The sequence below is a fragment of the Leptodactylus fuscus genome, chromosome 2 (genome assembly GCF_031893055.1).
Source record: "Leptodactylus fuscus isolate aLepFus1 chromosome 2, aLepFus1.hap2, whole genome shotgun sequence".
In the NCBI taxonomy this organism is placed as follows: Eukaryota; Metazoa; Chordata; class Amphibia; order Anura; family Leptodactylidae; genus Leptodactylus; species Leptodactylus fuscus.
Window position 1 is genome coordinate 282,349,632 of NC_134266.1, and position 15,048 is coordinate 282,364,679.

The following is a 15,048-nucleotide window of genomic DNA, read 5'->3' on the forward strand; positions in this document are numbered from 1 at the left end:
TTATTAAGCTTTTCATAACCTCTAACAGGCTAAAAGAACCTCAGGGAAGCCTGATGAAGTGCATTTAGCACGAAACGGTCGTCGCTTCATTTCTTCTACATCCCATCTACCCTACCCCCGTCTGTAAATGCTGTTCAAGTGCCTATTTTTATGGAAGATTATTAAAGTTTGGTGAATTTTACTACTGGCTGGTGAGTGCCCTGATTTTTTTCTATTTTTTTTTGCTGTACACTGTATAGCATTCGGCCAATCAATGCATTCCTATGAGAAAAAGTCAGCTCCTGCATATCCGCAAGCTGCCAGCTCTCCTGACTAGCAAAGAAGAGCCTGCTGCAGAACCAGCATTGATTGGCTGAATGCTATACACTGTATAGCATTCGGCCAATCAATGCTGGTTCTGCAGGACAAGTAAGTTCACATTAGCGCTTGCCTCCTGTCCGGAAGGAGTCTGCAGGAGGACCCTCCCCGAACAGTATATCAGCGCAACTGCTGTTCAGTTAAAGCGCACGGACCCATTATAGTCTATGGGGTCTGTGCGCTTTAACTGCACAGCGCTCCTCCTAAGCACTCTCCTTTAGTCGAATAGTGGTTTCCCCTGAAACGAGCATTTTTTTCCCATAGACTGTTATGGGATTCGATATTCAATCAAGTAGTCGAATATTGAGGCTCTACTCGAAACCAGTTTTTCATGCAATTGTATATAACCGTTGTCTTGTTGGTACCGCACAACCTTTACTCTGAATTGGTGCACACCACTTAATGGTTACACCACAAGTTTTATTTGTAATTGGTGCAGACCAAGTGATACCACTTATTTGCTGTACCACAAACTTTGCTCCATATTGGTGCACACCATATAGTTTCTGGTTCATGTGTTTTATTCCTAGTGCACACCAAATTGTTTCAATCTTAATCGGTGCACCCCCAGTTATTCCATTCATTCATGACCACAGTTCTTCTCCACCATTCCTAGCTGTATTATCCAGGTAACCGGCCTTCTTTGAGCACTTTATTTGAAGCGAACACTTTGGACCCGAGGGACATTCAGTTAAGAACATCAGGGAGATGTTGACAGGCTGTAGCTGGGGGCTTGTATGCGTCCAACTTGATTCCAGTGGCCAAGGACAAGCTATTTAATTGTTGTGTCTCAAGTTCTAGGGCTAAGCTCATCCATTGGAGAATCTGCTGCAAAAACTGCCGTAAATTGTCGCAGAGAAAATTCTGCATGGAGGATTTCTCTCTACGCCAGTTTTAGTTTTGAAAAGGTGGACACCTGACAGACCCCGTTATACTCAATAGGGTCCGCGACAATTCTGGTCCACTGTGGGAGAACAGCACAGATGTGAACGTAGTCTTTGTTATACCAATCCATTGCTGTGTGACAAGGTTTGCAAAATAATTGGTGCAATAAATTATCAAAATTTGTATTTATTTGTCCACAAGTTTTATTACTTCATTGTTACATTAATATCTTCACTACCCGATTGCTAAATCACAAATTTTAGCAAATTTGTCAATTTTTTCCCCCCAATTTGTCCACAATTATAATTATGTAACTCATTTTCTTTTTAAAACTTCTTGTGGATATAAATCTGACTATTCCCCTAGATAAATACATGAAGGGGTCACTTCTCGGGGTTTCCAAAATATACATCACGTGTTTCTCACAGTTCACACCATGACCCATTCATTTCTATGGTCACATATACTATAGGGAGCTCTAATGTGGTGTTATACTGTATGTGGGCATTATATTGAGTAGGGGGACAGTAATGAAGCATTATCTTGTGTGGCGACCCAGTAATAATTCACCATTAGTGCCCATACAGTATAAGGGCCCATATACACAACAGTTGGGGGGATCCAAGTCGGGGGCAGAGTTTATCACGGAATGTAGTTGGATGACATCATCTACAGGACTCCTGGATCCATTCCAGTCTGATAATACGGAGCAGAATAGTATGTTGGGAACAGCTGGTACTTTATATTAGGGTCACATACTTCATGATACCCATGTACTGCAGTGAGATCTTACTGGTTACACTTGAAACTGTTCACATACTTCCAGTAAACCCTCGATATTCCCCATTGTGGAGTTTTCTCTTCTATCGATGATGATTCAGGACATGACACACAATGGACGTCACTGATACGAGACTAAATATCTCTCTGTGTTAAGCAATAATGGTAACGTATGTGGTATGGGGTATAAGGGGTACCTGTTGGGGCAATTTTGGACACTAACCAGCCACAGGTCCCCCTGCTGTAAAACCATTCAAGCCCACACAAAGTAAAAATAAAAAAAAAATAAAAAAAGTTACGCCAGAGGCATGCGCCCTAGTTTCAGTACACATGTACTGGGCATCGGGGGTGCAAGCAAGTCTACTAGTTAAATTTAAATGTTTTGTTTTTTTTTATATATGAACAAAGTATGACTTCACAACAGATATTTCGGACATTAAATCCCAGTTTCACAAGGATCTACAGGTGGTTTAGTGTCACAAATGGACTTGCCCGGTTCTATCACGTCAGAAGGCATCTCGCGGTAGTAGGTCCTACAAGGGAGCTCCACACCGGCCAAGTTTTCTACAGTCTTGTGAATTCTCTCATGTTTCCTAAGACAGCTTTGTAGGCTAAAGCATTTCCCACATTCGGAGCAAGAAAAAGGCTTCTCTCCTGTGTGAATTCTCAGATGACCTTCAAGGCTTGATTTGTGGCTAAAACATTTCCCACATTCTGAGCAAGAGAATGGCTTCTCCCCTGTGTGGATTCTCATGTGTCTCTGCAATTGACCGTTGACCAATAAGCCACATATTGAACATGAAAATAGTTTCTCCTGCGTGTGAACTCTTAAATGATCCACAAGATGTGACTTTTGGTTAAAACGTTTCCCACATTCTGAGCATGAATATGGCTTCTCCCCTGTGTGAACTCTCAGATGTTTTGCAAGATCTGATTTTTGAATGAAACATTTCTCACATTCAGAACATGAATAAGGCTTCTCCCCTGTGTGAATTCTCTGATGTAGCTTAAGAAGATTTTGATGCCCAAAAGATTTACCACATTCCGAACAAGAAAAAGGATTCTCAAATGTGTGAAGTTTCCGATGATTTGCAAGATCTGATTTGTAGGTAAAACACTTCTCACATTCAGGACATGAATATGGCTTCTCCCCTGTGTGAATTCTGTGATGTTGCTTGAGATTACTTTTGCGCCCAAAACATTTCCCACATTCGGGACATGAGAATGGCTTCTCCCCTGTGTGAGTTCTTAGATGATCTTCAAGATGTGATTTGAAGCTAAATTGTTTCTCACATTCGGGACAAGGAAATGGTCTTTCCTCTCCATTATTTTTCTCTTGCGTGGATAGATCAGTTGTCATAGTTACGGTTTCCCAAATTTGGGACCTGCAAAAAAAAATTAAAATTTCCTCAGTCTATGTCCAGGTCTTTTTGTGCCAATCTGTGATTATCTTCTTCTTTGTATCCAGGAGGTGTCCATAGAGCTGTTCATCCAGTCACCACCTGCAAAATGGAAAAAAAAAATTATATATATATATATATATATATATATATATATATATATACATATAAATATAATAAATTATTTGGGATCGCCAAGTCCTTAGAAGTGAAACTGTCCCCAAGTATGATCATACAGAGCGGCAACCTCCTGCATCTAAATTTCTGGCCAGCCTTAATTTATGACCAAAATTGCTTTATCCTTTCACTTTCAATAAATAAAGAGAATAATGCAAGTTGAAGGGGTTTGCCCGCGGACTGTTCATTTACCTACCTATCCTGGGTTATCACTTCCGATTGACCGAAGGGTTTGAGGCCACATCATGACCTGAAGTAACTATGTAAAATCAGATAAACTCCTGACAACCCCTTTAAGGTGACCGTCCATCCTCATTCTAAAGTTTATTCCCCAGTATTTACTGTTTAATGTCTACACCGAAAAGGAATGCGTTATCTCGTGACTATAGCGGTATCTGTATCTAGATACAGTTGCCAGAAGAAAGCCATTACTGCGCAAATGCCACAAAGAATCTCGCCTTCAAGACGCCAAACAGCACAGAGACAAGCCTCAAAACTTCTGGAACAAGGTCATTGGGAGCAATGAGACAAGCAGAAACGTTCCATTTGGAGAGGCATCAACAAGGCCTATGATGGAAGGAACGCCATTCCTACTGTAAAGCCCGGAGGTGATCACTGATGATGTGGAGATGTGGGAGCTTCATAGGCTCATGAAGTTTGGTCAGAGTTGAAGGAAAGATGAATGCAGCGCGTTATCAGCAAATACTGGAGATTCATCAGCCGGAATCTGTGCATGGGACAAAAGCTCAGAGGAAGCTTCGAAACGTCATATTCTGTCATCATTATGAGTTAGCCATTAAAAAAGGTATCACCTACTGAAGACTTAAAAAGTTTTTTTGTTTTTTTTTTCATATTTCATGGGACAGACTGGACATTCCAACATGACAATGATCCAAAACACAAGGCCAAGCCGGGCTGTCATGGACTACAGCAGAAGAAAGTGAAGGTTCTGCAGTGGCCATCTCAGTCTCCTGATCTCAATATCATTGAGCCCCTCTGGGGAGATCTCAAGCGCTCAGAAGTCTGACAATAAATGGCTTCACCCGACCACTGACCAAGAGTGGTGGAAAAGGTTTTGAGTTATCTTTCATATTCTCTGAAAAAAGGCCAAAAAAACCTTTCTAGTACAACTGCATCACTACAGTCACCAGATACAGATATCACTATAGTCACCAGATACAGTAATAGATATGATACCAATGTGCAGCAGTGAGCTCCGGCCACGACCTCCACCCAGCAGTTCTTTATAGGGTTAAATGCACCTGAACGCCATTCACCATCACTTCCAAACATTACACCCTTCCCCCGGAAGCTGCACACACAGCTGGTCACAAGGCTGATACTTCCGGTCATGTGCAAAGACATCAGACAGGCATAAACCTCCATTGTATTTGTGGGCAGTCCGCCCATACATCACACACAATGCCGAGGACGATACAAAGCCAATAATTAACAGACACAGTCACAGGATGATTTTTCACCATTTTCTCGTTGTCGTTTCTTTTCTCACGTTCGCTCACAGATCACGTCACAGTTTGCGTTTCTAGGTTTGTTAGTCGTTGGCTTTGTATCCTCATAGAATAGAAGACAGAAGAATAGACGGTGGATATGGGGGGCCGTGTCCCAGCGCTTCCCTGATTCTGTGTCCTGGGGATCAGGGTAGAAGGTTATATACAGTTGTGGGGAGACATTATTACAGTAAAGGTTCCCCCAGTAAGTACTCGTGCTACCTATGGGGGGCTATTCTATCACTAATACAGTAACAGTGCCCCTATAAGTAATAGTATACATATGTGGGGGGGCTATTGTTATAGTCTCCCAATATCGCATGATGTGGCCACCTGCTCGAACGCCGATCGGGATCCAATCTTTCCTGATCGCTAAACCCCAGTTACTAAATGAACAATTTAGAATATTCAGGTCAAACTGATTCGCTAACAGTGACCAGTATGTCTATGGGGAAGGGATGGTAAGCAGAGGATACAGACTCCGAGTAGAACCCGTCACGTTTTATTTTACACACATGGTGGTTATATTGAAAAAAAGTAATGGCTTTGTAGATAAATGTGCCCATTCTGATGACTTGTAGGTGCTGCAGGGGCTTATTGGTATTTGGGAGACACATTTGTGGCCAAGCTATTTGAAAAGTGAGAAAAAATAAAACAAAAAAACACCAAAAATGATCCCGTAATGAAAGCCGATGTGATAGCAAGATGGTTGTGACTATGTGGTGGTAACATGAGTGGTAGTACGAGATGGAAGGGGCCACAAGAGATAAGGACGGTGTATCTAGGAGCAGCCTCAGCAGCAGTGCAGTAAGTGGAGGATGGAGAGACAGGAGACGGTGACATCACTATTCGGTGACATCAGACGGAGGTGTGTGACAATCCTCACGGAGCCAAGCCTGACTCATTGTGATAAAAGTCATTTTTCCCACAGTCCCATCAACAGTTTCATCCTTTTAGGTGTTACATCATCACCGGCAGCTCTGAACGCCCTCTCGGCCGTAAGACTTGGGGTCGGCCAAGATAAAACTCTCCTGACAAACTGGGCCAACACTATTAGGCAAGAAATCCATGGAGTCAGAGAGATCTGCTGGACTATAGGGGCACTCTAGATAGGACTGTACCTGCAGCCGGGGGTGTCAGATGTCTCTTGTGTCTCAGGTTGGTGCTGGCAGCTGAATCATTTCTGGTTCATCTTCCAGATACTGTCCTGGGCCTGTCTGCTGCTACTTGTAGTTCTCCAGATACTGTACTGGGCCTGGCTGGTAACAGAATATATATATATATATATATATATATATATATATGTACACACACAGTGTATATGCACATACATACACACACATTATCCCCATGTATAAATGACATATAGCATAGAGTGAACCATCATTGTTACTGCACACCCGCCCAGCCTGAATATAGCACACACCCCGGGGGAGAGGACATATTGGGCTAGATCAGCTCTTACCTGTGTTGACCAGTGAAGAGGCCAGACCGGAGGAGGTCAGCTGTTAGTGTGACGCAGAAGTGCTTTGCATGATGCACTTCCTGCAGCAACCATCCTACTGGAGGCAAACAGGAAGTGGGGCACCCGCACAGGAAGTGGGGCACCCGCACAGGAAGTGGGGCACCCGCACAGGAAGTGGGGCATCCATCATTCAAGTGTATGGGAAAAAAAAAACCCCATAAAACTGAGGATTGATAGAAAAGCAAGAGACGGGAGGATGGAAGCTAATAATAGCATAAGGGGAGAGCCCAGAGGAATAAACATGTGACTGGTGAAAACACGTAAAGGTTACCATGAAGTATACAATGGCTGTAGCAGCCTGTATGTGTCCTCCATGTCTGTTACATCTGTTCTGCCTGTTCTGGACTTTTACCTATAAATCCAAAGATGCTTCGCTCTGAGCAGTGACCCCCTCCCCCCTTGTGTGCATTAGAGGTCAGTGCACACAGTTTTTTGGCGCTGATTTTGATGCTGAATCCTCCTCAAAATCAGCCTCCAAAAAAAGCCTCCCAATAAAGTTCTATTTGCCATCAAAATCAGCGCCAAAAAACTCTGTATGCACTGACTCTTGGATGGAAGGAGAGAGTGCAAGTGAGAAGCGAGGAATGACTGTTGTCTGCATTAGATGGAAGGACGGACAGAGTTCATCATGTTGCCCTATAGTTTCAGGCTCTCCTCACCTGCTGCTTGATTGGACCTTCTGCTTCCCTTTTCCAGAAAGTTGAAGCCTCCCCTACACGGTTTCTAACACCGGGGTAGGTGCACGGGAGTGTGGTAACCAGGGATAACACTGTTTAGGCCGGCCGGGTATGTAAGGTCACGTGGCAGAACATATGCAGCCATAGTGTTTCTGGTGTCCCACAGCCCTAGATTCTTCTGGGATACCCGTGTGCAATGTGCAGACCAATGACTTCTGGACACAAAGTTGGAGTAAACCAGGTAACAGATCTTTACTGAAAGATTGTGCATAAAATAACTAATCCAGACATCGATGTGCAGAGGAAAAGTCACTTCAGATGTCGGCACAGTCAGTGGTACAGAAATGGAAGATACATGTAATAGTCTGTACACACTCTCCTATAGTAACCTCTGCTCGGAGCAGGCAATATACTTGGGCGCTAGGGGTGATGACTTTTAAGGAATACACAGTCCAAGTAACAAGGCTTCTGCCTAGAAAGAGTCTTCACACCGTGGCTCAGGGTGGAAATCTAGCTACACACGTGGATGGAGACTGTATAGCGCCCAGGCTCAAGGAACCATTAAAGGTCTGGAGGTGGCAAAGAAGCCCCTGACATAGGATTATCCCCAGCTCTGAAATACTTGTATGGAGATGTTCTTCTGGTGTGGACTGGGTGACAGGAGAGAAGGTTGTCCAAATCTTACAAGGAATCACAAGGGACTTCTGTACGCAGCAACAATCCAGCACAGGTCGTCCTCAGGAACAGGGGTGAGGAGATTTGGCCAGGCCTGACCCCTGGATACAACCTCCTCATAAAACACCTCAGCTGGGACTACTGGAAAAGACTTGGCAGGTGGACAATACAGAGGAGGAGCAGAGGAGACGTCTGAGGGGAGACATGATGAGGTGATGTTGTCCGGTCTTAGGACAGGCCTCAACTCAATACTGAAGGAACCGCACAGTCTCCTAGGAGGGAGGGGGCAAATCTGGCAGATTCTAGAACTTTCAGGGACATCAGCAGATGCCATTGGCTGGAAGGATCATGTGACAGACTTTTGGCACGTACCATTGCAAGCAAGGAATAAACCAATATTTATGCAGACAGATCAATGTGTCATTTTGGCCATTAGGTGGCAGCAACACAATAAACCTAATGTGGTATAATGCAATGCCAATGGGAAACGGTGAATGTAAGTAATGACAATATGCTTTGGAGATGTTCTATCAATGACTTCTTGTGAATATGAAGGGGGAAGGGGGAGCATGACTTACATCCAAACATTTGCTATTGTTTAATAACCTCCCACATTGGAGAGGACTGCGTGTAGTTGCTGCCTCCAACAGCGGCTGCAGAAGAAACATGTCTGCCACTACCACCACCAATCGGGGAACTTACAGAAGGTCTGTTCCAGGCAGGCTTTTTGGATGTTGCGACTGCACATTGGTTGGAGTCATATTCAGCATTGCCACCCCTCTCTTCATTGTCACCCTGACTCGGTAGCCAGGTCTTACCTGTAAAACAATCATCATCGGTAATGTCACATCTTCCCTACTTTTTTCTTACTCATCATGGCCATTGGTTTCTTGCACAGCCAGATATCCCCGTCTCCCCTACCTGAATGTCTATCAGTACAGTAGTACCGCACTCCCTTCACCACCAATTGTCTACGGGTCTTCCTCCTCTGTTTGCACACAATGCTGACTGTTCTCATCCAGCTCATCAAAAAGAGGAGGACGACTGCTCTGACTAGGAGAAATCGATTGCTCAGCAGGGGCCATATCAAATCCAGGAGTCTGTGTCAGTGAAGAAGACATGGTTGACAGTGCAGAAGACCCCAGAACTAGGTTACATTTTACCCAACATTAAAATAACACTCAACTCAAGATCACACTGATATGAACCAGGTAAATGTTATTTGTTACGTTATTCATATACTGGTGTCATTGTGATGATTGAGCCTTTACCCATCGGTTCATATATATGAGGGGGGGGGGGGTATGGGTCAGGCAGGTTTGCTTAGATGGGAGTATATGATATATCATTAGCATATCCCCTGTGTGTATATAACACTTCACACTTGTTACACCCTATGTTTTGGCCATGACATTGAAGAATGACCCCGACACCTGACTGTAAATAATAATAGTTCCTGGGACATTCGCACCGGCTGTGAGGACCAGACTGACCCCGATACAACCGCAGCACAAATGTGCAGGAAACAAAATATTCTCACTGCAAAATGTAAGAACATAACGGTGACTACGACTACAGAGATCATAGAATGGTAAGAAAGGACTTGGAATATAAAAGTTGTGTATTAACGCTTAGCATTGCTACAGGATAGAAAATATATAATGATTACACAATGAGAAGATCAAGAAGACGATAGAAAGGTGACAGTAAGTAGAAGTCACCGGAGAACAGAAGAAACGTCCTGGCTACACAATGTCTACGTTTCCTCAGTAATAATGCGGTTGTTCCCCAGCCATGGCAAGATTTTTACACACATCCGTCTCGTCATATCTGCTATTGTTGACAGATATCGAAGAGGATTCAGGACGTCACTGAGATGAGAGCAGAAATCTCTGTGTGTTCAGGGATCTAAGTTCTACCATATCAGAAGACATCCCGAGGCAGCAGGTCCGAGAAAGGAGCACCACACCGGCCACATCCCTACAGTCTGAAGATTAAAGGGGTATTGCCAACTCACCCGCTCACCATCTTGCAGGCTGTATGCTCTGTTCACTTCCTGGTTTTCTCGGTACATTGGTGGGCGGGGTTTCACTTGTTCTGTTAGTTCTCTTCGTAGCAGTACATGTTTGTAGTCAGTAATGAGGGATATAAATAAATTAGCACAGTATCACTGGAAAAGGCACAATATGAAGCTGATGTAGCAGAGATGGATTTGATAGGTAATGAGAATCCCAAATTTACGAGCTACAGGACCAAGAGACAGCTTGCAATAAACTCAGTTTTAGGTCTGTGTTACATACAGATGTAACGACTCCCTGTCTCAGCCCTTATCAGCAAAATTCAATTAGCCGACCTGAAAACTGGAAGAGCAGGAGAGAAACGGCTCAGAAATACAAGCTGCTCCGAGCACTCAGCCCCCCTTCCCCTCCTGAGAGCAGGCCGCTACGTCACTTGTCCTGTGCGGAGAGATAAGATCATCCCCAGGTCCGTGGTTATGGAGACGCAGTGTAAACAATGAAGTGAATAATCTTAGATAGCGGCCAAACAAAGCAGTTTTGCTGAAGCAGTGTATTTAGGAAAAGTCTGAAATCCACATAAGCTAGCAGTATAGATGGGATCTTAGAGAGGGGACAACCCCTTTAAGCCTTTTCCACCATAGACTTTTTTTTCCGCCTTCCAAAAGTCATAACTTTTCTATTTTTACGTTCACAGAGCTATCGGAGGGCAGGAGATAGGACTTCACAGTAATATTCCATGTGATAGAATGGGAAACTGGAAAAGTTTCAGAATGGGGTGGAATTTGAGAAAAACTGCCTTTGTGCGAATCAGGACAGGTCCTGACCTAGTATTACGCCTATAGACTATGTCTATAAACATTGATTTCACACATTCTGGGAATACGTCCTCTCACGTGTGAACGGTTTGTTAGCTGGAATGCATTTTCGATCTTCCCCACACAAGACTTGACATCTTGTCTGTTACGTTCAGCCGGTACTAACTTATGGGTATGACATTTCCCTCATTTAGGATATGAAAATAACTCCTGTCCTGTGTGAATTCTTCAATGTTCCACAACATGTGGCTTCTCTCTAAAACATTATCCACATTCTGAACTGAAAATGGCGTCCCCACGGTGTGGACTTTCTGATGTCTAACCAGACTCGATTTCTCGGTAAAACATTTTCCACATTCTGAACACGAATAATCTTTCTTCCCCGTGTGCGTTCTCTGATGTCTCTCGAGATGATCTTTCTGCGTAAAACACTTCCCACATTCTGAACAAGAATATGGCTTCTCTCCTGTGTGAATTCTCTTATGTTTAACAAGTTTTGATCTGTGGGTAAAACATTTTCCGCATTCAGGGCATGAATATGGCTTCTCTCCTGTGTGAATTCTCCGATGGACCACAAAATTAGACTTTTCTCGAAAACACTTCCCACATTCTAAACATGAAAATGGTTTTTCTCCTGTGTGAATTCTCTGATGGGTTACGAGACCCGCTTTCTGGGTAAAACTTTTGCCACACTCCGAACACCAAAATGGCTTCTCCTCTGTGTGAACTCTTTGATGTCTCTCGAGATGATCTTTCTGTCTGAAACATTTCCCACATTCTGGACATGGATAAGGCTTCTCTCCTGTGTGAATTCGCCTATGTTTAACAAGTTTTGAATTATGGGTAAAACATTTTCCACATTCAGGACATACAAAGAGGTTCTCGCCTGTGTGAGTTCTCTGATGAGCCATAAAATAGGACTTGTAACTAAAACTCTTCCCACATTTAAAACAGAAAAATGGCTTCTGCCCCGAGAGAGTCATTGGATGTTCTGTAAGATGTGGCTCTCCTACTTTATACAAGGTAGGTATAAGATGTCCATCTGAGCCTCTTGTACTGCTTCTGCCTGGAAAAAGAAATACAGTAATTAAGGCTTTATCATTCCTATGTTAAGTTTCAGACACACACTATATCTATGTAAACGCATATACCTATATACACAGTGCTCAGCATACATAAGCACTAGAAATGAGCAAGTAGCATTCGATCGAATACCTTGCTCCCATAGGAATGTGTGTAAGCGGCCGAACACCAAGGGGTTAAAAGCAGTGAATATGTGATGTGCTTAACCCTTTGGTATTCGGCCGCTTACACGCATTCCTATGGGAGCGAGGTATTCGATCGAATACTACTCGCTCATCTCTAATAAGCACATGTAAGATGAAAACTATGGGGCAGCGCTGCAGTAACTAGACTCACTGCTACAGCTTGTACGTCAAGCTATTCCGAGAATGGCGTGGTCTCGGTATAGTCTGAAACCCAGGACCCTGCAGATCTAATATGGATGGCATCAATAGACCATTCCTATTAGAAACTGGATAATTCCTATAAGCAAAGCAGATGTGATCGCCTTTAAGGGAAAGACCAGATTTCAGTTCAGACTAAAACCAGGGTTTTTTTTGTTTGTTTTTAATGTAGATTGTGAGCCCCATATAGGGATCACAATGTACATTTTTTCCTATCAGTATCACTTTGTAGAATGAGAGGAAATCCACACAAACACGGGGAGAACATACAGATTCCTTGCAGATGTTGCTCCTGGCGGGATTCGAGCCCAGGACTCCAGCACTGCAAGGCTGCAGTGCTAACCACTGAGCCACCGTGTTGCCCCTAAGACTGAAACCAGGTATTGACAGGATAGGTGGTATGTTTCTGATTGTGGGTTAAACCACTGGGAACACCATCAGTCGAGGGCACTGAGTCCCTTTTGTGAAAATAATAATACATGTTATTTATATAGCACCAACATATTCCGCAGCGCTGTACAATTAGTAGGGTTCAGATACAGACAGAAAGATACATTACAAAGAAAGTCATTTCACACAATGGGACTGAGGGCCCTGCTCACAAGAGCTTACAATCTATGAGGTAGAGGGGGTGACACAAGAGGTAGGAGGAGCGGTATTGCTTATACAGGGGTCAGACAATTTTGTAGTAGAGGTGACTGTCATTACACAGACATAAAACTGAATAAGCTGTCACCAAAGAACAATGACCAAGCAGGTTTGTGACCACTCCATTCAAAGTCTACAGGATTGCTAAAGAGAAGCCGGAGTACAGCGCCCAGCTCGCTGTATCAGTCCCATAGGCTGAAGACAGCGGCAACCGAAATGGTCGACTACAGCTCTGATCATAAGCTTCAGGTCTAGGCTGTACAATACAGCGGAGACCCGGTGGCTAAGAGAGCTGCTCCACTTCAGACTTAAAGACTCAGCATCTACGTACTATCCAATTGGTATTGGGAAAGGGTTAAGAAACCTCAGTCTGTGATACCCAAGACGAATGAAAGGCTCTTACCATTCTCTGCCACTGATATGGGGTTTGCAAGTCCATTCATCATTCCACTGTCATCAATTTCCTGTTCGACCTGCAAAATGAGAGAGGGGAAAAAAAAAAAAAAAAAAAGGTAGAATCATTACTGTACATGTACAGAGAGGAGAGCGTTACCACCGTACGGGGACAGAGAAGAGAGCGTTGTCACCGTACGGGGACATCGAGAAGAGCGTTATCACCGTACGGGGCCAGAGAGGAGAGCGTTAACCACCGTACGGGGACAGAGAAGAGAGCATTGTCACCGTACGGAGACAGAGAGGAGAGCGTTGTCACCGTACGGGGACAGAGAGGAGAGCGTTGTCACCGTACGGGGACAGAGAGGAGAGCGTTGTCACCGTACGGGGACAGAGAAGAGAGCGTTGTCACCGTACGGGGACAGAGAAGAGCGTTGTCACCGTACGGGGACAGAGAAGAGCGTTGTCACCGTACGGGGACAGAGAAGAGCGTTGTCACCGTACGGGGACAGAGAAGAGAGAGTTGTCACCGTACGGGGACAGAGAAGAGAGAGTTGTCACCGTACGGGGACAGAGAGGAGAGCGTTGTCACCATACGGGGACAGAGAGGAGAGCGATGTCATACAGGGACAGAGAGGAGAGCATTATCACCGTACAGGGACAGAGAAGAGAGCGTTGTCACCGTACGGGGACAGAGAGGAGAGCGTTATCACCGTACGGGGACAGAGAAGAGAGCATTGTCACCGTACGGAGACAGAGAGGAGAGCGTTGTCACCGTACGGGGACAGAGAAGAGAGCATTGTCACCGTACGGAGACAGAGAGGAGAGCGTTGTCACCGTACGGGGACAGAGAGGAGAGCGTTACCACCGTACGGGGACAGAGAAGAGAGCGTTGTCACCGTACGGGGACAGAGAAGAGAGCGTTGTCACCGTACGGGGACAGAGAGGAGAGCGTTATTACCGCAGTGGGACAGAGACAGGATACTCCTCTGCTACAGCAGTGCCGATTACTAAAATTAAAAGGTCTTCACAAGATTTTAGGTTTCCCCCTACCTTAATCTCCTTAATCTGGCCCTGAAAATATAAATGGCCCATAGTCCAAGGTTCAAACTCCAGAGGTGGTATGGCTTCTTCTCTGTAAGTACTGTGGAGCGGAGGGACCGTCCATACCGGAGGAGGAGCCGTCATCTCAGAAGCTGAAGCAGGTGATGGCTACAAAAAGAAGAAATAATAATTAAAAAGCAAAAACTTAAATGATTGAACACTTTCAGTCCGAGGTTATTTTCCGTTTTATGGCTGGACTCTTAAAGAGAAAAATAAAGGGAAAAAAAAAGCACGAAGAGATGCTAAAAGAAAAAAAAGTAGCTGTCTCTCTCTGTTATGGTCAGGTTTTTTTTGTTCTTTTTAAATTTATATACACATTGTGTCCTCCCTCCACAAGGCCATAACCAAATTTTTCAGACTTTTTAAAATTACACCAATCTATAGAGGATTTACAGACATCTCAGCTTCATCTACCTGAGGATCCAGTGGGACATTCAGCTCTGGATCCTCCTTACAATCCTGGGAATATGGAGGACGGGGACATCTCTCTGGTGGATTTCTCGGACTGGATCCATCTATAGGAAATATACACAGTGACTGTATACATTGTCTATATGTGATGAGCAGATGATGGGGGAGTCTAGGTGACCCTCATACCTGGTCTCCTCTATCAGGAAGGT

The 15,048-nt window shown here is 44.3% G+C and overlaps 2 protein-coding genes and 1 pseudogene across 2 annotated transcripts in view; 1 reads left to right on the forward strand and 2 right to left on the reverse strand.

Moving 5' to 3' along the window:
* The window catches only part of LOC142196122 (uncharacterized), a 783,446-nt pseudogene that overhangs the window by 202,275 nt on the left and 566,123 nt on the right, over positions 1 to 15,048 (forward strand).
* Positions 1 to 15,048, reverse strand: part of LOC142196125 (uncharacterized) — a 267,316-nt gene that overhangs the window by 59,487 nt on the left and 192,781 nt on the right. The gene's annotated exons all lie outside the window — the stretch shown is intronic.
* The window catches only part of LOC142196134 (uncharacterized), an 81,196-nt gene continuing 67,630 nt past the window's right edge, over positions 1,483 to 15,048 (reverse strand). The window contains exons 12-14 of the mRNA XM_075266362.1: positions 11,141 to 11,690; positions 10,943 to 10,946; positions 1,483 to 3,279 (exon numbers count right to left, since the gene is read on the reverse strand). Of these exons, the coding sequence (XP_075122463.1) occupies positions 2,459 to 3,279; positions 10,943 to 10,946; positions 11,141 to 11,690 (1,375 nt within the window). The 3' untranslated portion in view covers positions 1,483 to 2,458. The remainder of the gene's footprint in view (positions 3,280 to 10,942; positions 10,947 to 11,140; positions 11,691 to 15,048) is intronic.